Raw genomic sequence first — 27,027 nt, 5'->3', positions numbered from 1 at the left:
AGGTAAAGACAGAAAACCAATGAGCGTCAGAGCCAAGCAGATTAGGAGTGAGATATGTGAGATAACAAACCAACAGGACAACATAAAAGAAAATCTGTCATTGGCATTTTATGTTCAAATTGAATAAATATTGAGATATCTTTCATGCCCACAACACTCAAAATAGATCAATCTCTCCTATACCCTGCTTATCTCATATCTAGGGGAAACTATATCTATTCTTTTGTAACAGAGTAATATTAGAGCCCGACAGAGTCCATATTGCAGGAACACTTTCATTTGCAAAGAGTTTCAGTGTAAATATTCAGTGTAACATAGATTCAGATGTCCAACACCATGCTAACAGTGGCTGCTGTGGACTAAAGTGTGTGGAAGGCTACATGAGAAATGTCTGAGCACTGATACATTTTAAATGTAGGCTGTGTTTGAAGGGTAACACTGTTTGCCATCCTTAAATACAAGATGGGTCATCTGCCACAGGATCCTCGCTTCCATCCTCTTGTGTATGTGCTGAGTGGCATTTATCCCAACTCAACATTTTATTCGCCTTCACAGCCTTCAAACAGACTTTATTCACACTCTCAGGCTCACCAACAATTGCCAGATGCCGGTTCAAATGGAGCATTAAAAGAATAAAAGCCCTCAGCTTAATTAATGTTGTGTGATAATGTATGTGCTTGACTGAGAGCTGTTAGAAGACGAGAAGGGTTTGTGTCTGATGTCTATTATTCCCCTCTGAACTCATGCATGGCTAATACTGCTGCGTGTGATTGCTGTGGTGCCATGCTGATGGCACACAATAAGAAGAAAATCATCTCCAAAATGAGGATTTCAGCAAGCCTTTCGTGTTTTATTTTGCACTGTAGTCTCCTAGGATGCTATCAGCTCTTTGACGCATGAGGAGAAGTGGAAGGGAGAAGAGACACAAGATGTAGGAGGTTGCCTCGAAATAACTGTGCCTCAGTTTCAGACGTCTGCGTGCCAAAGCCTCTTTGCATACAGATAAGGCCGGGGCCACTAGGCTGCTGCTGAGACAGCTAGCACTAGGCTCACATCCAAGCCTTGCTCACCAGCAAGGTGTCTCTAAACTATGGTGGTCCTTGATAGTGAGCGCAAGGAGAAAAATGATATGCAAAGTAGGATTACTGTGATTATTAGTAATACCCAGTCAATACAATTATCTACTTCTGCAACAACTAGGGTGAAGGGATACTGGTGCGTTATGCAAAGACTGAAAAGTATTTTTCTAGGAATGTGAAGTAGTGAATTTGAAACGGGATGGCTTTCATTTGGAGCACACTCACCTATGTCCATTGCCTAAGCCGCTGTAGGCCTTCTCCTGGTCCTGCATGCGGTTGAGGCTCTGGGCCACTGACAGATACTGGTCATAGTACTTGATGGCTTCCTCAAAGTCTCCAAGAGCCTCATAACAGTCTCCAAGGTTTCCATAGGCCCTGCCCCTGTCCATTACTGCCTCGTTGCCACTCAGCTGCTGTAAAGTGGCCAGCTGCTGCTCCAGGTAGCCGATAGCTTCCTCCATCACACCTACATTCATTTTAGTGATGCCCATATTTCCATACACCTGAGCCTCCACGACAGGATCCTTCAGCCTTCGCCCTAGCTCCAACTGCTCTTCGTAGCTCTTGAAGGCCATTGCGTACTTCCCCAGGGCCATGTAGACAGCTGCCAGGTGACCATGGGCTTTGCACTCTCCTGGCACGTCGCCCAGCTCTTGATACACCTCCAGCTCCTGGGTGTGGTAGCCCAGGGCTTTGTCATATTTCTGCACAAGTCTGTAGGTGGCCCCAAGGGCAGCATAGGCACACGCCTCCATCCTACGCTCCTTCACCTGAAACGAGACAGAATTTCATAACATCAAAATGAGGGACGTAAGTGAATGATCTCAAAATTATATTCAACGTGACATTTCCTATATTTCTAGAATGAGTTGTTCTTGTAGATGTTGTATTACATTCATTATGTGAGGCCATACCTGGTGAGCTAAGGCCAGTTGTTGCTCGTAAAACTGAATGGCTCCGGCCACATCTTTTTTACAGACAAATATGTCCCCGAGGTTCCCCAGAGCTCTGAAGCGAGCCTGTGCATTGTTCAGGGACTGGGCCAGTGACAGCAGGTATTTCTGACACTCCTCTGCCTTAGTGAAGTCTCCCAGGGCCTTGAATGCCAAACCGAGGTTACAGTATGCCTTGGCCTGACTAAGTTTGTCATGAAGGTCCTTAGCTAGAGCAAGGTCCTGCTCATAGTATTTAACTGCATCCTGGTAATTGCCCAGACAGTAATGGGCATAACCCAGATTGTGACAAACTTTCCCCTCGCTCTCCATGTCTTGGAGGTCAGGTGAGAGGCGGAGGTACTGCTCATAGTAGGGCACGGCCTGAGGGAACTCTCCTCGAGAGCAGTGGAAGTTGCCGAGGTTGCCCAGAGCCCGAGCTTCACTCTGGACATCTCTGAGCTCACGAGCAATGTTGAGGTGGTTCTGGTAATGTTGCAGAGCCCGGTCATGGGCTCCCAGGGCTTGGTAAGCCACAGCCAGGTTTCCATGGGTGGAGGCCTGCGAGGCCCGGTCATTGACCTCCATGGAGATCTGCAGCTCCTGGCGGTGGTAGCGAACAGCCTGGTCAAAGGCCCCCAGGGCATTGTAGGCGTTCCCCATGTTACCATAGGACCGGCCTTGAGCAGCATAGTCATTCAGCTCCTGAGCAATGGCCAGGTGTGTTTTGTGGAGTTTCAGTGCAGTCTCATAGTCTCCCTTCATCTGGTGAATGATGCCTGTGGAGAGAGGAGAGAGCGACAAGATGAAGTTAAACACCCATTCAGGGGAAAGTTGTAATTGAGTAAAATTCAAGTGCTTCATCAGCACTTCATGTACAAAACAAGTCATTTGGTTGTTAAAATATGCTCTCTGAGCCATCTGTTCTCTGCTTACACAACATGCTCTCCCACAGAATTATGGTCATTAAAATGTAGTGCAATCAAACAGAGTTATTATAACACCAAAATAGAATCTTCTGATTGTGTAAGCTGTCTTTGATGATTGTGTCTTAGAGGGATTTTACCAAAATCAACAACTTTTCCACTTGGTTGGAAATGGTTATGAGAGAGCAAGAAAGAAAGACGGAGGAGGTAAAAGTGGGGGAGAGTGTGAAGAGCTGATGGAAAGCTCAGCAAACAACTTTAGAAAAATGAAACAAGTGTGGAGAAACAATAAATAATGGAGAACCTGCTGCATTGAGCGGATTATCTCTGATAAAATACCATCCTCTGAAAAATAATAGCTTTACCCCACAGCCAGGCAGCCATCTGGCACACCGACACACACACACACACATGCATACACACAACACCCAAACTAATGTGCACCCACACCCACATGCTCATACACACTGACAAATACACAGCGGACAGTAAAGAGACATCACAGCATATCTACCGGATCTCCTCCATCCCTCTGAGACTCACTGCTAATCTCTGGGTCTCTCCTTTTGCAGTGTCACCCAGCTTTCAATGATAATAATTGCACTGACAATATTAAAGCGCACTGAGAGAAGACGGCTGGCGGATGAAGTCAGAGGAGCAAGCCAGTAATTCAGTCCTTCATCCACCATACAGCCTGGCCATCAACGCTTTGCTGCATCAGCATGGAGACTAATGGGCTACTAGGACGGGGGTATGGCCACTGATGGGACAACAGGGATGGAAACGGTTCTGGAGCCAGAGTGGGTGGGAACCAGCACAGAGAGGGGCTCTGTGGCTTGCGGTGAGCATGTGATGGTGCCGCCGGGATTAGCTACCGCCATGTGTGTTTTCCCATTTATTTCATCCGAAACCTGCCACATTATGGGCCTGAACACAGGCTACATAAACAGTGGGACTGAAACTAAACAGACGGCTCAGATGACTACAGAGGCTATATGATAGATGTGGGTATGCATTCAGATGTTGGCTCAATTAAAAAGCAGCACATTAGGCCAATGAGAATGGGGAAAAAAGCCTTGGCGCCTCTGCAGTATTAAACACTGGGCTGCATGTTGGTTGACACATTATATATATATATATGTGTGTGTGTGTGTGTGTGTGTGTGTGTGTGTGTGTGTGTACATTCAGCACATATACACCCCTGTAGGTAGGTGGACATGAAGGAAAATTCACATCACCCATAAGTGGAAAATTTGCATCTATATTTTCCTCTATATCAAGTCATTCTGAGAGCATTAGTTTCAGACTAAACCTGCCTGAATTGGGTGTCTGAAAATCAAACACAACAGCTTCTTCTGAGGACAGATTGTATTTTGCTGAGAAAACATCAAAGATCCTCTGCCTACTTAATTCAGACCATGATTCAGCATGCAGCAGACACCTACTGACAAATCAGGCCTGATAGGCTGTTTGTTTGCTTGCTTGTGTTCGCAGGTTAAAGTGATACAACCTGAACTGACCTTGTAATCATGAGGTCACCACCCTGACAAGCTCGTATGCTAAGCGTGTCAGAGTAGAACACAGAGAGAAGCAGTGCTGCCTGATAATGCAGGAAAAATTCAGGCCGCAAATGACGTAACTTCACGATGAAGCCTCTCACAACGAGTGTGATCTATATGGTTCTTCTTCTTGGACTGTGTACTGTACAAAGGTTTTAAAACAAAGATTGTTTTTCTTGAGCCAAAATAAATGAATGAACCTTAGAGTGGTTTTGGATTTTAAGGTTCTACTGGTGCAGATATTTGCTACACCTTAGACAAACCTCTCACCGCTACCTTTTCTATGGGTCTTTCCAGAGGAGTGGCAGCATGTTAAGATTCACAGCAGGCTGCTTGGAGCAGCACTGACAGCTCTCGCCACAAAGTCACTCCCAAGGTTATGGCTTTCCCAATGGAGGCTGATCTCGCCGAGGATATAATGCCTACTGATGTATTACTAGCAAACATGTTACACACTGCAGGCTAAAAATGGATCTGGGGCTCCGCAGTGGACAGAGGGGTAGAAGAGAGAGCTGGGACAGAGGCTGGCGGTATATGGCTAGGTCTGAGGTTGGGCTCGGAAGCTGCAGCCAAAATTGCCATAAGCCTTAGGCTATGCCTGGAGCCACACTTGAAGCAAGAAAATATTTTCTGCCCTCGGCCCCATATGGTAAGAGGATTATGGAACCCTCTGGGAATAGTATCCAGCAGGATAGTAAATAAAATCATACCAAACATGCTGGTAAAATTGAAATTAGTTAGGGGGCTCTATCTTAAGTGGTCACTGTGGCGTGTTGTCCAAATCAAAATGATCCCAACAATGTGTCAGTCTTGGGTTTCAATTCAACCTCAGATTTTAACAACATTGCAAGTCACGGTAAGCGGTGCATACTAAATGCACTTGACTGCAACATATTAAATAATATGGCTAAATTATCTCTCTTTTGCGCACAGCTTGAGACAATGACTGTGAAAAAGCGGGATAACGAACACACCACATCATTCAAATACTTTTATACAGGGCCCTATCCATCCAGAGCCCTCTCCATCCCCCCATAACCAAAGACATTAAAAGCATGGCAACGTGTTGTCACTTTTCATTACACAGCTGGCTGTACATAGAGGGATATGCTGCAGTGATGACTTTGAGGGATGGTGTCGTGTTCTGAGTAAATCACTGTGTCATTCCTCCAGGAGCAATGGAGGTCCAGAGCGCTGCTGCCTACAGTAAGCTAAGAGGATTTTATCAACAATGGTGCTGTTGCCTGGGGTGATACTAGGAACAGAGGAGAGATGACCAGTCTGAGCCCAAGATAATGACTTGGGTGTGTTCCTCATTTATATTTCACAATGAGGTCAACATGATAATTAACACTCATTTTTGAGAAGTAAAAACCAGAACAGGATGCTGGAATTCTGGTGTTTGTAGAAATGTCTATTCAGGACTCAGCTCAAGAAGACTGGCATGTGTAAAATACTAAAAGAGGGAAGCCAATCTCTGAACGAGACTGGGCACTAAACATTTCATCCTACCAGAGCTAGCATGTGTCGTTTAGTACTTCTGAATACCTTGAATCATTTCTAGATCATTTTGTCACTGTTTAAGTAATTAAAGCTGATCGCACCGAGTTTTCCTGAAAGGAACCAGTTCAGGGTTACTTGTAATGGATGTAATGTGTCTCAAAGTGTATCACACTTCCCAATAGGGTTTTTAAAATGGAGAATAATATATTTGAAAATAATTAATACTCACTGAAGAAATGCACTGAAAGCTGAGGTCCAACTTCACAACCCTGTTTTTGAGTAGATTCTGTTTTCTTTTTTCATTTTAACTATAAGTCAGTTCTTCACTGACACAGTACTGAAAATTGTAAATGGCAAGTGAAACTCCATCCTAACACATTTTTCTGGTCCTAGTATGAAGTGAAAATACTCTAGAGAAATGTAGAATTTTTGTCAACACCACGGCAAAGGAGGAACACTGTGTTTAAAAGGTTCATATCGATGTCATGATATACAGGATTACTTCTACTCTAATCATGTCTAACATTACAAAGGGGTGAATAGAAGTGAAAAGACTCCATTAACATATGCAAAGTGTCATACATGAGCTGTATGAGTTGTCCAGCATACCATAGTGTATGTTATGATCTGAGAGGGGAAGCATTGAGCTGAGGCAGACACTAGATCCTGCGGGGGAGTAGGGAAGGGGCGGAGCTGGGGGTCTGGGCTTGCGGTACCAAATCCTCACTTGCAGACACAGACGTCTCCTACAGTCTGACTGACAGGGAGACAGAAAGGAGGTAGATAAAAGCAGGACAGGGGATGGATAGAGGGATGTGTGCTGAGTGGGGGGGTCTGCCAACAGAAACACACCGATCGAGTGCCGTACTAATGGTCCTGCAGCAGCAGCTGAGCCGCTCTCCTCCCTGCTCCTGCTGACCCTCGCCCCTCCTTCAGCTCACCAAACCAACTGTCGCTGGATTGTCCACACGCATGATATCTGATTCCTCTGACCACTTAAACCAACAATGTACAGTCTCGACTCAACTTTTTTTTTTTGCACTGCACAATCGCCTCTCCTTTTAGGAGCAGATCACATTTCGTGCTGATTTGCTGAAAAAAGGACACAGTTGCTTAATGCAAAACAATGCTACAGCTCTTTTGTTTCATTTAATAGCCCCACAGTGAGCAGACTAATAGCTGCATACAGTTAGCTGAACTTTAGTGTAAGCATAAAGACGAGGACATAGTGTTTTTTACAGGGCCTCTAGTCCAGCTTCTGGCATGGTCCTCTGGTAGGAGATTGAAGGGGGCCATGCAGGGGGAGGCAGGGAGCGTCTGCTGCTTTTCCAACAAACAGAAATTTGGGGCCAGGCTGCAAAGATCAGCTAGCAAGCACAGATCTCCCCAGGAGAGTAACATAAGACTGGCATTCTAAGAAACCCACCACCGCTTCACCTCTTCTGCAGCCGTTTTTCCCACCGTCCCCCTTCTCCTTTAACAGGCCTGCAAATATTTGCTCAAGGTATTTACCCGGTCATTAATGGCGAGTTGAGGATGTCACCGGTCTGAGATAAATGTGCCATTTCTGTATTTGTTAGTCTCTTTCCCTGTCTTCCCCCTCACAGCGTTCTTTCATTCATCCTGTCTGGGTCATTAGGCTCGCTAAATTCCTCAGTAAATTCAGCACTCTTCTGCTCGCTTTCCTGGTCAGACTAATAATATATCTACAATCACTGCTGTTTCCAAAGGCTTAGGTACAAAACTGAATAATCTCTATGCCTCAGTGCCCCTGGCAAGTCTGGTCCCTGTCTGTCGTTTGTTCCTGTTGTGGCCTATCTGAAATCACTTCTGAAAATGTACTAGTTTTATGTTCACGCAACCACCGTTGTTGTTAAAATGACGATAATGATGCAGCACTGGTGAAATCATGCCGTGATAAAGGAGGTTTACCATACTTATCTAATGATTATTTGATGATTCTGCCTATTTACATGCCATTCACACTTTAAAAGTTATGCAAACATAATTCCTCCCAAGATTAGATGCTGAGGAACTCAGAGTCAATGCAACTATATTTCTACACGGAGCTAAACACAGCCTTCTAAAACACAAACCATGATGCATTTTCTACCGGCGTGACATTGTTACTGTCCGACATGTTACAAAACCTGGTAAACAGATGTGTGGACAAAGCAGATTTCTACAACAGATTTTCTGGAATGTAGATTCCAGCGCTCATTCTCACATGACCCTTGAATGGAAAAAGCTGTAAGTGCGAAAGGGGTTTAGCAGAAAAGGTCTGAAACTAATTCGATACAGAAGTGAATGTCCTGTTTTTTTAGATACCACTGATGAGAACTGAATACGGAGCATCGCAGCAGTGCATATTGTCTGAATCTGTGTTGTTTTGTGAACTCTTCTCCCCGTTGTTTTCCTCTTTCTGTTGCTTTGTTTTCGCGAGTATCAGCAGAAAGCATTCCCTCGGGATGCTGGGTATAAAGAGGGAGGGAAAAATGCTTAATTAGGACTGTTACCTACAGCCCTTCTAACTGATGGAGTCAACATTACAAGTGACTTCGTTGAGACATGCGGTCAAATGAGGAGGTGTGAATGAAGGCGAAGCGAGCACAACAAAGAGCGGGCTAACACACAAACACCACCAAACTTATTCAAAGTCTCTTTGAAGTGAAATGCAAGGGAAAATAATACCATTTGGATTCTGTTTCATGAATACCAGAAATGTGAACTACATGGGAACCCACTACTTCAGTCCTCTCTCAGATATTAAATATTGCTGACTAGGGGGTAAGTTAGCCAATTAATGAATAATAAATGGGGCTGGAACGCAACATTTTCATATCCTTTATAGGTCAGAGTGTGCTGAGACGGGGCTGCTGGTACCGCTGGGCATCGTGGTTAGATATTAAAGCATGGCGATCTCTATACAACTGTACCTCAGAGCCATGTCAGCTGCTGCTCCACCCACACTACACGCAACATTAACGACAAGCTGAGAGGGCATAATAAAAGTTTGTTCTTTCCTCTTTCTGCAACTTCTCCTTCCCATCTCTGCACAGTGTTTTTTGCTTTTATCGCTGCTCGTTAATCTTCACTCGATCATCCTTCCCCTCTTTGTACGCAGCATAAAGGCAGCATTTTTTGAAGTCTGGAACAACATCCTGTTAGTTTTAGCCCATTTCTTCTTGGTCTAAGCAGGTTTGCGGGCGTCAATGACTGAATAACAAGGCACAACCCACTGCTGCAAACAACAACAACAACAACAACAACAATAGGGCAATTACAGACTGATGCTTCACAACCTCCACTTCATTCTCTGTTATCTTCATTATTCAGCTCCTCTTGAATCAGCTATTAAAGGTAATTAAGCGATTCATCAAGTCAGTTTCAATTACTGGGAGCTTGACAGCTGCAGATTACAATCAGTAGGGGTGAGGGGAGACACAGAGAGAGTGAGAGAAGGGAGGTATCAAAACTGAAAAAGAAAGAGGAGAGAAAGGAAATAGACAAGAAGCATCAACAGATCATCAGGCGGCACCGAGGTGGGCAGGAAGCTTCCCCTGCTTGTCGAGACACACCGTATCCACAGGACGATCCAGCTTCTCCAGGCCGTCTCCATGGAGCAACAGGCATCATCACTACCCCGCTCATTTAGCCTCTGCCCCGTCACCAGCTGGAGTTCTCTGACAATGCATCAGCTACACAATCATTACTCTGTCAAGGACTGGACAAACTACAACGTTTCAACTAATAATGAATAAGAGCGCTCTAGCCATCGTAATGGCAGTCACACCACAGATAGGAACACTTTTGCTGCCCACTCATATTAGAACTCACATGTACTGTAAGATGATGAAATGTTCTCACTACAGTCTCGTATTTATGACAACCGGTGACCAGCTCACTTTAAAAATCAGGTGTGTGTTGGTGTTAAGAGCTTTCTAATATGAACGACCATTAGTCTGGTCAAAGGACGCCTTCAATTTATGTTTGGCTGATTAACCCCACTCTCCGCTCGCACACTTTTACACATTAGGTTAAAGAAGAATTCATCTGGGAGGAACTATTATGCCTCTTAGTTGTCCATTAGAGTCAGGTTTACTACTGTCTTGATGGCGATCATAAGTCAGTCAATGTAGGTTGTAACTGCTGGACTAAATACGGGAGAATTGGCCATAACATGTTTCTCATGGGGTACTGAGTATCCAAAGGGACACGTTCATCTCCACGGTTCATTTCAGCATTATATTAGCACACTCCAAGGTTACCTTGGCTATGTGGCTATAAACCATGGAAAAGGACAATGATTGCATTTAAAGTTCCAATCAAAAGACCTGATCGTATATTTCCCTCAACTCAGTTTTATTTATCTTCACACCACCTCTCATTTCAAGATGTGATTAAGCCCAAGCCAGAGTGAAGGTGAGAGCAGAGCAGAGTCATTTTTAGAGGTTTTCCATGAAAAATTACAAAATTTTAATGGAATTTATTTATCCTCCGACAGTGCATGTCATATGTTGGCATTCCATCAGCAAAGAACTTCTTGGAACTTCCAACAAATTTACTGTTGGCTCTAACATGCACCACCTCCATCCCTGGCCCCCATGCAGAAGCCCTGCACTCCACTTCCTTGTGCTATTCACTGGAGAACATAATGCAACCTGTTGTATCTTCTCTGATGTCGATGATGTGCAGTTGATGAAAGGAAACTTCCGCTGACAACGACTTATTGAATAAAATAGGTTTATTGCAACAAGGTCAGTTGTCTAACAGGCACCATGGAGGCCTGGGAAGACGTTCAGCCAATTGTAGGAACAGACAGCGTGACCCCCGGCCGAATCTGCTGTGTGTGCCCTCGTCTTCTCCTGAGCCCACTCTGTGGTCACCTTTTATACTCAAACCTTTAAATACTGTGTCTAAAAAACAGCTTTACATAAAGTAGTGATGGTGTTGTAATACACTGTTGGCCTCTGTCTAAAAGTAACAACAACACTTAAGTCTCACTAACTATGAATATACTGAAAAGATTAATATGTAAACAGTTCATTTAAATGAAGACAAACAAAGGAGTGTAGCCAGCAGCACGGTGGAAACACTAGCAGGAAACAGAGGCTCTCATTCAGCATCCCCAAAGCAATAAAAGGGCAGGCAGGACACCTTTCACACTTCTGTCTCGTCTGTTTTTCTTCTCATCACTAACTTAAATGTAACTAAAAAACACTCTCATATGCTCCAGCAATTATACTGTTGAAGCAAACGATCAGTAAACATTTACCTGCCTCAGTCTGCAAGATTTCTTACTAACTGGGAAGGAGTTTTCCTTGTTTTAGGCTGAAAGTGATCCAGGTAAGGTTGGAGCTCCGTCTCCAGGAGACCAAAACTCAAAGCTAAAATGAGGGCTATGGACTTTAAAATTTAAAAGGCTTCTCTGCAGAGCCAGAACAGTCTCTGTCTGTGTGAAACACCAAAAGAATGTTGAACGACGATCAGTATTTAATGTTTTATTAGGCTATAGCTAATCAAAACTTGGGTTTAATCTCATTTTAGGGGCACGGATTCAGGATTCCGAACAGCGGCTTGTAATTCAGGACTGTCCCAAATTTTTTCAGGACATCTGGTCACCCTATCCTCGTCTGAAAGAGTCACAGAGGAATCTCAAAGGAGTCCCCTGCATTCACTAGATGCTGTACATGCTGTGAGTGGATTTGAGGTGATGAGATGACCATTGTAAAAGGGATTGCAGTATTTTGGGGGATCCCACAAATCGATTCTAAAGAGAACACTAATACCAAAGTCAGTAATGTGTCCCTGAAAGATTCACTCTAGTGATCAATACTCGTGCTCATCACCACTGACTGACAGTGCCTAACTAACACACTGAGGCAAAGTGTAGACCAACATCAGGTGGCTCCGCAGGTCTGGTCTCACTAATGAAGCTCCCCTTATAGCATATATAACAACACACCTGACCAACGGACCAACGGACCAACGGACCAAGATGAATTCTTTAGCGTAGAAACTCGTAGTACTCATCATTTCCTCAATTTTGAGATAATGATAGTGATGTAACATTATTCAGCAAACTGCATGTTTAAATGTTTCTATCGGAAGTAAATGATCGAGCAGGAACGTACGGGGGACTTCATGTTGTCATCACTTAACAGCTAAGTTATGCTACAAATCTTCTAGTATTTAGCGTACATACCCAGATTGGAGGAGGCCCTTCCCTCTGCGGCTCTGTCCTTCAATCCCTCAGCTATAGACAGCTGCTGTTCGTGGTACTGCTTTGCCCTCTCCAAGTCCTGCATGCAGCGAGCAGCATGACCCAGTCCCGCGTAGGCTCTCATCTCAATGGACTTTTCCTCCAGTTCCTGGGCGAGCTCCAGAACGTGGGTATGGTAGGACATGGCCTTGTCAAAGTTACGGTGGTAGTGGTACGCGCTGCCCAGGTTGCTATAGGCCCGAGCTTCCTCTCGTTTATTTTCCAGGGCCTTGGCGATGCCCAGGTGTTGCTCATGGCACTGGACGGCATTGTCAAAGTCTCCCATGGCGATGTACACGGCTCCCATGTTTCCCAGCTCGCGAGCCTCAGACAACTGATCCTTGGACTGCTTGGCCAGCAGGACACACTGCTTGTGGCTTGCAAGGGCGTTTGGATAGTCCCCTATGGCTGTATATACATGGCCCAAGCTGCTCAGTGCCATTGAAGCAGCCTATGGAGAGAGAGAGAGAGAGAGAGAGACAAGTCAGAAAAAAGGAAGGTAGTTAACTGTAGGAAAAATGGAAATAAAAAAATGTCAAATAGTCCCATTAATTATCCCCACATTCCATCAACAGTGAGTAATTTTGTTGCTTTCGCACCACAGATTTCCCCCCCACATCTAGCCAGGAGTACTGTACATGAAATAGAAAAGAGGGAAAGAAAAATCCAAATTCCAAAAATCTCTTAGGAGGCTTACTGCTCAGGGATCAAACAAAAAACAATTGCTGATTTGATTTCATCTTTGCTAAGTAACGAGGGGGGTAAAGTGTGATGCAGATCAGCACCGCAGCAGGCTTGTTTTAAAGCCGTCAGTTTGCCCACTGCAATCACGCTTCATGGCACGCCACCACCAATGGAACAAAGACACTGCTAATCAGGAGGGAGAGGAGAGGGGCTTTAGCTTCACACCAGAGCTGTGGGGGGGCCAACTGGCTTACTGACTGACTGCTGGCAAGACCTCTTAAGCTAAAAACAGAGAGAAAAATATTCTGTGTATTTTCATCCACTCTATCTTCCATTTTCTCAGGCAATGTCCACCTGTGAAAATAAAAAACTACACTGAGCAACGGCTACAACTGCAAAACGAGAGGTTTAGCAGTGAAGTGGAGAGGTTTCTTGACCTCCTATATGACACATTCACTGCAGGCTTATTAACTGTTTATACTGAGGGTAAACAGCTGGGAATTAGGGTCAGCTGTCTTTGTGTGAACAGATGTTCAATTAATCATGCAGGGCCAGCTAATAAAGCATCTCCTTCCTGAGGTCCCACTCTGCAACCTCCAGCCAGAAAAGAGGTTGGATGCAGGCCAGTGGAGAGGACAGACACCCTGACAGCAAAGGCCACGGTGCTGCCCATCTTCCCTAGCTTGGAGCCTCAGCAACAGGGATGACCCCGGTAATCTTGGAGAAATGTAGGGCCAGACAACTGGAACACCAGCTACTCAGTGTAGTTTCAGTGGTTTCATATGTTTGTGAGAGCAGTTTTCATAGCCAGTCACAAAACTGGCCAGTGACACTTGCATTGGGCTTCAGAGCAGGCATGAGTGCCATCATCTTAAATTTGAAATTCACATAGATATTTTCCACAAATGCATCAAGATGTAATTTGAAGAAATGCACCCACAGAAAGCAAGAGGTATTTTTACTTTGCTCTTGCGCCAAATAATGAAAATATCGCGCCCTCTGAATGAACGAAAAGCAAAAATGAAAAAAAAATCAATACAACAGAACACTCCTGAAGACGCTAGAAGATAAAGACACTCCTCTTTGAATCTTTCATATGTTCTTTTTCTGAACACACACATACACCCCACCTACCTATCTTTCCTTCATTTCACATAGCTGCTGATGCCTGGAACCAATTACCTGCTGACATAAGGACTTCCAGCAGTTTGCTCAAGTTTAAAGACTCGACAAGGCATTATACAGGCCCAGGGAGGCAATTACCCTCCGTCACAACTGTTGCTGTTTCATGTTCCCAGATAGCCTATCTAGGGCCGCTCAATTACATGTGCCTTTTGAAGCTTCGCTCCATCTCTCCGACTCAAACTTCCACTTTTCTGAGCAGAAAACAGAGAGGATTCCTCATCTCTGTCTGTCTTCAACCGAGTGCAGTTGGAAACACAGGGAGAGAAAGCGAGAGGGGGAGCAATCTTTCTCCAGTTGAGATGAGTTGCTCTTGTGATCAGTGTCCCTCTAAAGTGAGACTGCAACGCTGCATTTTCTCCTCAGATGGAAGCCAAGATAGGCAGATAATGAGGAACCAGCCTTGCCAGTCAGAGGATGCACTGTTTGGCTCAGGGACAGACACTGGGACCATATCTCTCCCACTTCTGACTGCAGCCCTCTCCCACCACTGCTCATTTTGACTCCCCACCAGTATCGCCAAATAACATTCCGTCTGGGAGAGAAATAATTGCCCGAAATACATAATTTCTGCCAAATCGACTTCGTTCTAATTTGATTCCATTTCTTTTCTGCACTTATCTTTCCTCCCTCCCTGCTCTTAGTCTCTCTCCCCCACTTCTCTCAATCCGTCTGCGGAGTCAGATCTGATTGTGTTTACAGAGTCCAGCCGTTCTCCGGATGTGTGCTGATTTGATTAATCCTAACGCCATTCTTTATAAACTGTTGATAAACCGCTGGCTCTTATCAGCAAACACATTTTGCACCAAGGGTCTCCTAATGAAAGGTAAACTAGTTCTGCCTGGGAGAGACGAGAAAAGGAGAAGGAAGGCAGCAGGGGAGGGCTGAGATGACATGTTAATCAGAAATGCTTGGCTCTAACAACATTATTCCATTTCTTTCCTCTGACAAGGACAGTGGTTTAGGATTCCTTGCTGATTCTCCACTGTCAGCCTCCTCTACTAAGTATGTTTATATTCTGCAGCACATTAAAGAAATGGCTGCTTTCAAAGCACATGCTAGAGGTAATGTATTGTGCTTAGCATAATTAGCCCCTCATGTCATGCGGCAGAGCCGTTTGTGATGGCCGGGCTTGGCGCGATGTAAGATCTGTGACTGTGAGCCCCTGATGTGTTTTATTTCTTACACTGGCACAGAGTCCAGCCCCGCACTTCACTGCTGTGTGGAGCTACTTGGTCGTCTTGCATCTATGTGAATATGCCTTTGAAAATCAAAAGCCTTCTTTCACTTTGGACCTATGAGCTCTGATATACTCAAAACAACCAGGGCTATCATCACAGGCTGGCTGGGCTTATGGGACAAGCCTGGTTGTCATGGAGATGTAAATGGCTGGATTAGCGCCTACCAGGCCTCGTAGAAGAGAGAATCTCCTTCTGCGTGGACAGAAATAGGCAAACAAAGACATGCACAAGTGTACAAAAAAAGCATCCACTACTCTGACATTTACCACTTTCATAAAAGACTACTTGGAAGCTCCATGTCATCAGAGCCACACCTCCCCACTGACATGCTTTCATCAATTCTACCTGAACAGACGTCACACCGAGGTACAACTCAGTGAAATGTTAGTAAGATAAAAGCTTTAGTATACTGTATCACATGTGAGTACACTAATTCTCTGGTGGTCGCACAAAAACTGAGCTGAGGCCGTTCTAGAGAAACAAAACATTTGTCTATTTCTGATATATAATTTGAGAGAGAGAAAGTGGAAGTGAGCATGAGAGAGGGGGGCAGGCTTGGAGGGTGTAAGGTGTTAAAGAGCCCACAGTTCGCCCTCTGTCCAGACAGCATGTCCTGCAGGAGGGCAGGGCAGCCACTGCTTCAGTAAAGTGCTGTTAATGGGATTATATGGGAGAGGAGAGGAGTCACTCTCTCTTGACAAGAAGGGATGGAGAACAAGCCTGATTGTATTACCACAGAGGAGGCAGCAACTCCCCATTTCACTTCACCAATACAGATGTTCGGCTGTCAGCCTGGAAAAAGCATCGACACATAGGAACTGCATTCACTGTAATGAAGACGTGTATGATTTCTATATAATACCTTAAATATCATGGTTAAATGGTTCCATTTAAGAAGCACAGCCAAAAATGTATTACAAACAACGCTAAAATGAGTAAAGCTTTTATTTTTTTGATTAATTCAATTAATCATTTTGTTGTTTTTTAACAATGTTTTTAATGAATTTTACCCACATTTACCTACATTTACACATAAACTTAATCATTTAGTTGTTTAATAAAATGTCAGACCGTAGTATAACACAGAGAAAAGCAACAAAAAAAAGGCAAATATTTGCTTGAAAACTGACCACACCAAAGACCAAAGTGTTTTCTGTCCACTCACTGATTCATTAATAAATTGTATCAGCACTAAAACCACCTAAGTCGATCAAATATAATCAAAGAAAAATATGTGTGTGTCCACCAGCTTAATATAGTATGTACTGAGTGCTCACTGCTATTTTATACCAGGCTTGAACATCAGAAAAACAAACAAGCCACTGTGATACCAATCACTTCAAAAGATGACTCACATGACAAAAAAACACTCCAGCCTTTCATACAAACACTACACACACACACACACACACACACACACACACACACACACACACACACACACACACACACACACACACACACACACGCACACACACGCACACACACACACACACACGCACACACAAACAGCTGTCTAATTAAAAGGCAATGCAGAGGGAAGGTGAGGAGGACCATGCACCAGTGTTTCCCTTAACGAGCTGGGCTCAGGCAGCAACAGGAGCTGGCTGGCAGGGAACAGAACCGCACACTGGAGGGAGCGGGGCGTGGGGGAGAGTAGAGTGGGAGGAAGGGGGGGCAGATAAAAGGCTACGGGAAAGATTGTGTTTGAAGGATGAGAGAAGAGAATGCTGGAGACATCCCCAGGGCGAGGATGTCTTTAGATCTGAATTCACCTGCAACGATGCATTTTGACAAAAAAGGAAACATCTCAACTGTAATAAAGTCAGTGATGGAACAGAGCGGTCACAGAGGCTCTCAAAGAGGCTGAAAAGATGCTTTCTAGAGGTGCGTGTTCTGTGTGAGCATGTGCAAAAAAACATGTATGTGCATGTATGCAGAAATGAGCTAGAATAGGGGGTGTGTAGAGGAGGCACGCTGGTGGGGGTGGGGATGGATATGATAAACTGTTCAGCCGGTTTTATGGGTGTATACTCCATTCTCTGTCCTCACTCGGTGTTTGCACACAGATATGGATCCTATGGGAGCCACCATTAGATCAGCCAAATGACTGCCTCTCTGCCATATCAAAACCTTCTGCTTTTTTAAGCAGGCAAATGCAGTGCTCTGCCAAGCGAGGGCAGGTACAGCTGTGCCTGATTGCTCTCTTTCATACACACACTCGCGAGCATACATGGACAAACACATGCACACAGAAGGATTCAGTAGTCCACTGTGGCCGACTCAGGCCAAACTCAATTCAAATTTGCCTCCGCTGCAGCCAAATTACAGGCCCCTTCCTCTTAAGCTTTCCTAGTTTTGAAATAATGTTCTTGAAAGTCATAACTGTTGTTTCCAGCACCCTCTAGCATACCTTATGTTGCAATAACATTTGAAAAGGCTCTGTTGGCTTCTAAAAACAAACTGAGCTATCAGGAGTTACCTGGCTGTTAACCAATTTCTCTAATCAATCATCAAAGCTAATCTGATCTATTAACAGTGATGAGGCACCAGAGGAGCCACTTGTTTCTGTGTGACCTGTGTGACCTCCAGCACGTAGATGAATGACGCCAGAGGGCCTGAAGCTTGATAATTCCTTTAGCCTTCACAGGACACGTTCACAAAGGATTGATTGTCACTAAAGGTCAAGCTACGGGTAAGGGCACTCGTGACAGTTACTGCGCTGTCTGTTAGACTGTCTGCTGCCCAAACACACACACACACACACACACACACACACTATGCACTCAGAAACAAACACACAGCATTACATGAAGTGAACCAAAGACACAGATAAGCAGTGCAGGCAATGCTTTTGCTGGTGAAAAGCTTTTTTTTCCTGTGGGTAGTCTGTGCAGTGGTGCCAGGCAAATGGCGGATCATTTGTGGTTACACCAAAGACCTAGTACACTCTCTCTCACACACTCTTACACAGACACACAAAGTCATACACAAATATACCACTTTGTGGTTTCTGTCTGTGTGCACTTCTGTGTGTGGCCACATTTTTGCGTTTGCATGTATTTGTGCATTTACACTACAGCTCGGATGCTCCAGCACGTGCTAGTGTGTTTGTCTGGGGGTGTATTGTGTGAGCTGGTGGCAAACAGGCAGCCGAGAGGAAGAAACACAAGAGGCACTGAATGAAATTGGATCTGACAGTCTCCATTGGTGTTGGTGGAAAATTTGACTGGTCCCTTCAAGTGGTGTGGGGGTTTGATATTTCTAGCTCCCTCTCTCTGACAATACGCTAGACAAAACAAGGTTTATAGAAATTGCCTAATATCAAGTGAGGAAATGAGAAGGAAAGCCAGTAAGTGAGCTGATGCTTGGCTCCACCTTTCCAGCCCCCACAGCACCTACCTCAGTCTTAGAGCCTGTCCCCTGTGACAGGATGTCAGCATTGTTCAAATGTAAAAACATCCCTCCTGCCTTCTGATATAAACACATGAGTCTTAGGTCTGGTTGAGGAGGAATTTGAATAGGTGGCACACTGGGGAAGTGGGGCACTGTGAATGAATCTTAATGTACTCTAAATCAGAGCAAAGCCTTGAAGGGCTGCACAGGGCTGCTGTTTATTTCTGTACTAAAGTCAAATCTCCACGGGCATAGCTGTGTGATGCCTGCTGGTACAGGGAAGCAATTCTTGAGAGACCTTGTGGTGACAGAAGGGGAAATCACAGTGGTGTTTGAAAGTCATTCCAGGAGGGGTTTGAGGTAAACATCAAGGTTTGCCACTTTGCAAGGCCTCAAGCTAGGGACAAAGTAGAGAGAGATGCATAATTCTGTGAAAACTGGATAACTCCCTCTTAAAATACTAACAGGGGTTAGGAGCAGTTAAAGTCGCGTTGCTGCGTGTGATCAGAAATTAATACACTGATCATAATTGTGGTACCTGTTGGAAATCTTTTGAGCACCAAAAATAAAAAAGAGATCCACAGTTCATGTGGGTGGGATGAGCAACATGCTAAGACACACAAGTTAGACTAAAAGGGATGCAACATCTGATGATACAACGTCATTTTCAAAGTCCGTCCATTATAAGCTAATTTGCAGTTATTATGGCTTCCTGCTGGGCCTGCTGACACACTGCCAAATATAGTGTGGCTTGCAGGCCCCCACTTTCATTTGAGGGCGTTCAGCAGGAAGCCGGGCAGTCAATCCAAGGACGCAGGACTGCAGGGTTATTCAAGGGCATTTTGGAGGCCCAGGGATGGGAGGCGCTGTCCCTGTCAGCTCACACAGCTGGACAAATCAGGACTGACATATAGGACTGCGTAGTCCAACCCATTTCAATGGTACACAAAAAAATTCATTTGTTAGGTGGCAGAGGAGAGGAGAGGAGAGGAGAGGAGAGGAGAGGAGAGAAGAGGAGAGGAGAGGAGAGGAGAGGAGAGGAGAGGAGAGGAGAGGAGAGGAGAGGAGAGGAGAGGAGAGGAGAGGAGGGGAGAGAGGAGAGGAGAGGAGAGGAGGGGAGAGAGGAGAGAGAGAGGAGAGGAGAGGAGAGGAGAGGAGAGGAGAGGAGAGGAGAGGAGAGGAGAGGAGAGATAAGAGAACGCAGGTTAAAGCCTGAGGACCCAGATCAATATGAGCTGGCCAGAGCTGTTGCCTGGAGCAGCCTGACACAATGAAAGAAATGAAGACTGACAACCAAATGTCCAGACTCTCAGCACCTCACCGTCCACTTTGAGCAGGGAGACAGAGCTTTTGTGCCACACTACTTTAATCCATCTGCAGCAACAAGTAACTCATGCCTAATGGGTTCAGACCAAATCAGATTTCTGTGAAACAGAAGGAAGCACGGCTGCTTTCAGTTGTTTTGTTATAAAGCGTTTTTCTTTTGGAATATCTTCAGGTGAGCTCCACAAAGTGACTGTAAATCTGAAGCAGATCACTGAAAGTAAAGAGAAAATAATTGGTGTGTTGATAAGTTGGCTGAATCTACTATATGTAGGTAACACATAGCTTTGTCACTCTCTCAGTTCTTCCTTTTCATATCTAAGAAAAGTCTAAAATGTCTGGACCTACAGGGATGTGTGTGTGGTTTCAGAGTGGCGCATCTCGTCGGATTCAGACTGACCTATTCCAACCTTTGTCACCTCAGTATCATGTCAACCGCAGTGAAACAGAGGTGATGTTGCCATCCTGGTTCCTGGTTAACATAATAAACTGGCGACTTTCATAGGCCAGGACATTCTGGTCTCACTGTGGTTTTGCTTTAGTTATGAATCAGGAGGGTTGTTCTCCTGTGAGTGAACTGGAAAAATGAGCACTAAATGCTTAGAGACAACCCCGACAGCCTTTGCACTGAACGTGTGAAGGAAACCAAGGTATATTTCCACTGAGATACTTCAAGATACACTAATCAGTAGTTTTGATATTAACAAACGGTCAAATGACTGCGTGTCAGAGAGCTCTACAAAGCTTCTTGGCCTCCTTTAGCACACTTTAGCTCACTTGTTTTCTGGCCCCCAAATTCTCATGAATCCCCTGTTCAGCAGCATCAGGCAGCTGCTGTCAACAAAAAAGCTCGCTGTGCACCACCTGTCCATCAAGACAAGTACAGTCGGCAACTAGCTGGAGAAGAAACTGGAACATCTAGCAGCTAAAGACATATTACATATTACTACATATGTTTCTAAGGCGTTGGTAACCTTGACAGAGCTAAATGAAGAGTGACTTGCATTTATCAGGTGTCCATAGACACGACTCCAAATGAATGCTAATGTTCTGTCAGCTGGATGTGTCAATATGCAACTGTGTGCTAACATGCTTGCAGTGACAAAAATGGATCAGATGATGTGCATTCAGCTTCTTCCTGTCCCCCCAAGTGGACAACAAAAACAATACTCACTTTTCAGTAGCTAGACTTAAAGCATCACTAACTAAAGTTGAAGGTGATCAAATATGTAAAAGAAATGTCACAGGCTTTGTGAGGGAACAACATAAGTCTCTGAGTATATGTCACGATCCTGGTGACAGTTACATCAACGTATACCTAGTTTAATATTGTGTCGCCCACCGAGTGGAGCTCATTGTTTATTTCCAGTTCAATCCTCTGAACAAAAAAGGAAAAAAAAAAAACATAAGCCTGTCGAACAAAAACCTCACACCTCTCACCTGTAAGTTAAATAGCCAGCTCAATCACACCATATACTGCGTCTGGTCATCATCCTCTGAAGTGTTGGGCGAATAAATCTGCAATGACATGCAGCTGAGAGAGCGAAAGGACCTCGTTTTACCTCCAGCCCAGCACACAAGCCACTTAAAACCCTTCCTCCCTCTGTGCTTTTATTCCCCAAATGTAATTACAAGCCTGGTGAGGGTGGCTACTGTGGCCTGGGCAGCCTTCAAAACACAGCATCAACACCAGCACTTGGTGGAATCAAAAAAACCAGGCTATCCCTCCAAAGCACCTCCACACCTCACTGCTCCATGGACTGTGGCTCCTCTGAGCTATACCAGACTAACCCCACGCTGTCAGCACCACTGGGCCCTTCGCTTTAGCCCCAGGCAGTCAGAACTGGTCCGACTGATAAAGACTAAAAAGAGGATCTCACTACTGGGCTGTATTATTACATCCATAAACACATTATGCACATATGCACACATACGTACACACACACACACACACACACACACTACCTCCCACTGTGACAGAGATTTAAGCCCATGAGGACGGTAAGCTCCCTTAGTGCAGCATGATGGAAACCAAATCCCAGGAACATTCCTTTCCATGTCCCATGAAAGACACATCTGCCTCCTGGGGGGCTGTGTCCCTATTTTGAACGTGTGTGTGTGTGTGTGTGTGTGTGTGGTACAAGGATCAAAACCAGAATTTCCTAATTAGTTTCCTTAAGCAAGAGCAATACAGCAGAGCTCCACTGATGCTATTCATTTGCAGGTAATATGGAGTACCGAGAACCAGGCAGACAGACAGATAAAGATGATGGCAGATGTGAGCTCAAGGGCGGGCCAAGCTGTGGCGTGGGGTGTGGTGTGGACGAGACAGGAAGGGACGATCAGGAAATAATCGCTGCTTTTAAGTGCTGTTTTCCTGGAGATGCTGGGCCACCTGCCAGTGATGCCTCCTGCTGTGAGCCCACGCCACAGGACTCTGATTGACAGGGAGGGTAAATAGTTGCTAGCGGGGGCCCTGATTGTATCTCTCACCTCTGGTGGAACAGAAGCCACGGTGGAAGGGTGATTGGCTTTTGTTACAGCCCTTCAGCCACAAATTAAGTTGGCGTCTCGGCCAAGTCATTTGAGATGTATGTTTGCTTGGAGCTGCATTCTGCTCCTGCAACCCAACCTGTGCCCGCAAAAAACACACATCTGTCTGCTACTTCAACAAAGGCCTTGTGAGGAAAAAAGAGCCACACATCCTAATGGATGAAGATATGTGAAGGGGTGTTCAGGGAATAAGGAAGTAGAGTTGGAAAAGACACAGAGAGCAGAGAGAGGAATATGTTTACCAAACACTCTGCAGGGACTGTATTGGAATTTGAAGGCCTGATTTTTCTGGAATGCCTGTTGTGTTCAGGTCACGCAATGTAAGAAGGGGGATTAGCCAGCGTAGGAGGAATACTTGGCTCTGCTAAACTCTCCCCACTGAGGACAAGCTGAAGCTAAATGAAGGTTCTCCAGGTGGGGGTGACTTTGTATGCTGAGCAATAGCTGAAGAGTGTCAGCTGATTCAAAGCAGACGCATAAGCACCAATCGAATTCTGCTTCCACCAGTCAAGAGCAAGAATGATAGGAAAAACACCACTGTGGCTTCAAACAAAGTGGATTTCTGTCTGTGTTAGATTGGCCTCTTCACACTGGAGTGACGGAGCAATCACAGGCCACTTTTGCGGTGCCATTAAGTGACAGGATGCAGGCTTCACAGCCATAACATATGCCTAACTGCTGTTTAACAAAGGCAAGCAGGCTAGTTTAGAGGACCTAAGAAAAGGGGAGCAGAGAAAGGGGCGGAAATGAGAAAGAAAGGGTTAGAAGAAGGAGGGGGTCAGAACTACAGCTGAGCCAACACTAACAACTATTACATGACTCATCCCACATCTGCAGCCGCCAATGGCTCAGTCCTAAACTGAGGTGGACTGTAACCAGAGTCCACTGAGCAGTACAGCCAATGGACACACTGCTATGTACACTGGAGACTAAATAACACTAGACTCTTTACGTAACACTTCCTGTATATCGTATTTCTCTTGTACCGGTCCAACAAGGCTCAGACAATATTCTCTTTGAATTGTGTGTGTTTAAGTCGTCTTGTAAATTTGGATATTACACAAAGGCAACCTGGTTTAATGACACACTGACCCAGACATAGAATCCTGTTTGTGCAGTCTCCTCTGTTCAGTGTGTGCCTGCAAGTACATCAGTGTGTATATATGGTATGCAATAAATAAGCGGAGTACACACTAGAGACAAGTCCACACAAAACTCATCATCTCTGGGAACCTGAGATTCCCACACAGCCTGGATAATAACCATAAAGAGATTTTTCTCTTGTGCATCTCTTCAGGACTGCGGGTGAATATGTGCAAACACACAAACTGCACACACAAAGACAACACTGAAAGGTCCCTTTTGTCTGCTCAACACTGATGAAAAGCTACCCACTGCGAACTTCAATCACATTTGAAAATGAGTTGGAGACGTGCTGTAACCCCGACAGTGTCATTAAGCCTGTCAGTCAGTCCCCTGGAGTTTGGGGAGGGGGAAATCGGCCTTCTTCAGCATGTCGTGTAGCCCTCAACTAGACCCGGAGGTACCAAGAGCCCCTCCTGTGCTGGATCTATGTCTGACACTGATATAATGAAGCTATATGATTAGAAATTCTGCTTTGTATGTCCATAAACCCCCAAATGTCAAAAATCCAGACAAAGGAATCATACATATTCTAATGGTGTTCAGGGTAGATGATAACAAACACTATCATGTGCAAAATGCGAGCTGAAATCCAATCATATATGTTCCCACGCATTCAAATCCATGCAGTGCACACATAGCTGCACACACAGAAACAGACTCACACAATACATAGAGCAAGATAAGCTTCCACATGCTGTCAGAGGATGGTGTGTGACTGGCCTCTGTGGAGCTACTGCTTCTCTCATCATTAACTCTTCAGAGGATCACACTACTCTAATCGCGCTAAGCCTCTCTGAATGGCGATGAAGTCAGAAACGTGCCCATGCACATATTCACAGATGCCCAACTCATTACACACACACACACACACACACACACACACACACACACACACACACACACACACACACACACACACACACACACACACACACACACCGAATGAACGCTTTCTTCATCACCACAGTCACAATTTTGCAGGAACATTATAAAACTAAGAATATCTTTAATAATCAAAGGCATACGTCCATATGTCCACTTCGCTTTTCAAAATAAAATTTTTGCTACCCCACTCTCTCTAAAATCTCTCAAACACTGTCATCCCTCAGCACGGTCATCTACTACTTGATCGCAATGTTTATGCTCTTATGAGTCACATTCAATTTTTGCCCGGCACTCGTAGCGAGCTTTATGAGGAGCAGTGAGTAATGCTTGGAATTTTTTAAACCTGGGTTTTTCTCTCTTGAGCAACATATCTTATGACTGGAGGCTGTTGGTGCAACCTGAGTGGAAGACTGCAGGCGCTAGTCAGCACTGAAAACAGCACTACCACATGCTGTTCAGGTAAAAAAAAGAAAAAACATGAATGAAGGTATGCTTTTAGAGTTAAAATTCTTCAAAAAACATCCATCAAAGGTAACAGTAAATACAGTGCTCTTTGTAGTAAAGATGAAAATACAACGTTATTTGTCAAAGGATGTCATGTATCAGGTCTCAATCTAGGAGGTAAACATCATTTTGAGTAGGTTTAGCACATTAATAATGCAGTGATTTGCAGAGCATTTCTATTTATTTTGAAACCATTGTCACAAAACAGCACTAATCTCATGTGTGTGCATGTGGCATCACAAGAGAACTCCAACCCTCCAACCTGAGATGACCGCACTTTGCCACAAGCGAAAGCCAATGACTGCAATTAAATCTCCTGACAGCGCCACCAACAGCTACTAACTTTTGAAAATTGAGTATGGCCACAATAAAATACTGCAGCAGTCTTTACCTTCGGGCCCTCTACTGAATATTTTACAATCTTGATTCCACTTGGTCCCTTTCTCTATTCAAGACAGCACATTTAAGAGCTTTTTTCTGAGGTTGATGTGTAGCCAGCTAAGGCCTGTCTCGCCTGTTATTTAGAGACCATACTGTGTGCGCTGCAAGGTCAAGTATAAGCAGAACCCGTAGGCCTCCGTCCCCTCCTAAGATGGAGTACTTTCATTTCACTCACTTGGGGCCTCGTATTTTCTCTCCATTTTATTGCTTTCTCTGAGCGCTTTCCACAAAGACACATTCCACCTCCTCATACAGACACAGGGCTCCCGTCCAAGAGAGAGTGGGGAAGGTCTGGATACTGTGCCACAGGGACAAGAATGCTGACACTGCTGTAACTCGGGACAAAAGCTAAAGATGAGAGTGGAGAGAGACAGAGGGAGAAAGAGACAGAGAGTAAGTTTCGGTGTAGAGGAGTTGTTAGGAGGCTTGAGCTGAGCCAAGCTGAGGAGCTATAATCCCCGTCTTTGGCGTGATGTCAGGGAGTCTTGCAGAAGACCATTTCCTCACTCTGCAAAAATGCTGTCTCCTCCATCCCTGTGTGTGTTGCAGCTATATATAATGCAAACATCAAACGTTTGTAGCTGCGCTGACCTCTCTCTCACTGGGAGACCCCTTGTTCCCTCGTAATACAGAAACCATTCCCCAAACACACGCACAGACTGGTTCGAAACTCCACCACACCATCTGAATTTCACCTTATCTCTAAGGACAAGCTCATCTCTTTTTTACAGATGGGCGAGTGGTGAGTGCTGATCTGGTTCCTATCTTTGACTTCACTCTTGAAAGATCTGAAAAAGGGGACGCACAGATGGAGGAGGGCTACTACTATCACTATCACATCGTGTTTCAGGGATAGGAGAGGGGGAGGAAGGGTAGCTCTTAATGTAAATACCTCATGTATTGCTAACAGGAATCAGGATACAAACTGTCTTCGATCATCTAATGACTGATACGTTTATTACTAATGTCTCTATTTAACTGTTTTCAGTCAGAAACCACTGAGAGGAAATCCACTATGTTTCTTTGAGGTATAAAAGCAAACACGATGGTCACTAGCTCGGGCAACACACATTATTGGCTTACTTCTTAAAAGAGAAGGAAATAAAGTAGGATGACAGTCAAGAGTGCAGAAGAGAGGGCATTAACCCTTTAAAGCCTGAACCATGATATTTAAGTTTAAAAAGTTTTAATTTGTATCATTCTACATCTGGTATTTTTGTGCAATTTAATGCTCACAGTTTGTTTATCTAAAACAAACAAAAGCATACAAAACACAGATAAAACACAAAATATCCCACTGATGATGTACAGGTCAGGTGTATGTATCAAATATGAAACACTCAGCGTTAAAAGGTTAAATGTAGCTTCTTCTATAACAATCACCTTTATACAGTGTTTCAGGTCCATAGAC

The 27,027-nt window shown here is 44.6% G+C and overlaps 1 protein-coding gene across 1 annotated transcript in view; it reads right to left on the bottom strand.

Moving 5' to 3' along the window:
- LOC139203670 (tetratricopeptide repeat protein 28-like) overlaps positions 1–27,027 on the bottom strand; it is a 157,393-nt gene that overhangs the window by 22,344 nt on the left and 108,022 nt on the right. Inside the window, exons 6-8 of the mRNA XM_070833499.1 lie at positions 12,205–12,712; positions 1,994–2,790; positions 1,305–1,849 (exon numbers count right to left, since the gene is read on the bottom strand). Of these exons, the coding sequence (XP_070689600.1) occupies positions 1,305–1,849; positions 1,994–2,790; positions 12,205–12,712 (1,850 nt within the window). The remainder of the gene's footprint in view (positions 1–1,304; positions 1,850–1,993; positions 2,791–12,204; positions 12,713–27,027) is intronic.

The sequence above is a fragment of the Pempheris klunzingeri genome, chromosome 7 (genome assembly GCF_042242105.1).
Source record: "Pempheris klunzingeri isolate RE-2024b chromosome 7, fPemKlu1.hap1, whole genome shotgun sequence".
Lineage (NCBI taxonomy): Eukaryota > Metazoa > Chordata > Actinopteri > Acropomatiformes > Pempheridae > Pempheris > Pempheris klunzingeri.
This window is presented reverse-complemented; position numbering and strand designations above follow the sequence as displayed.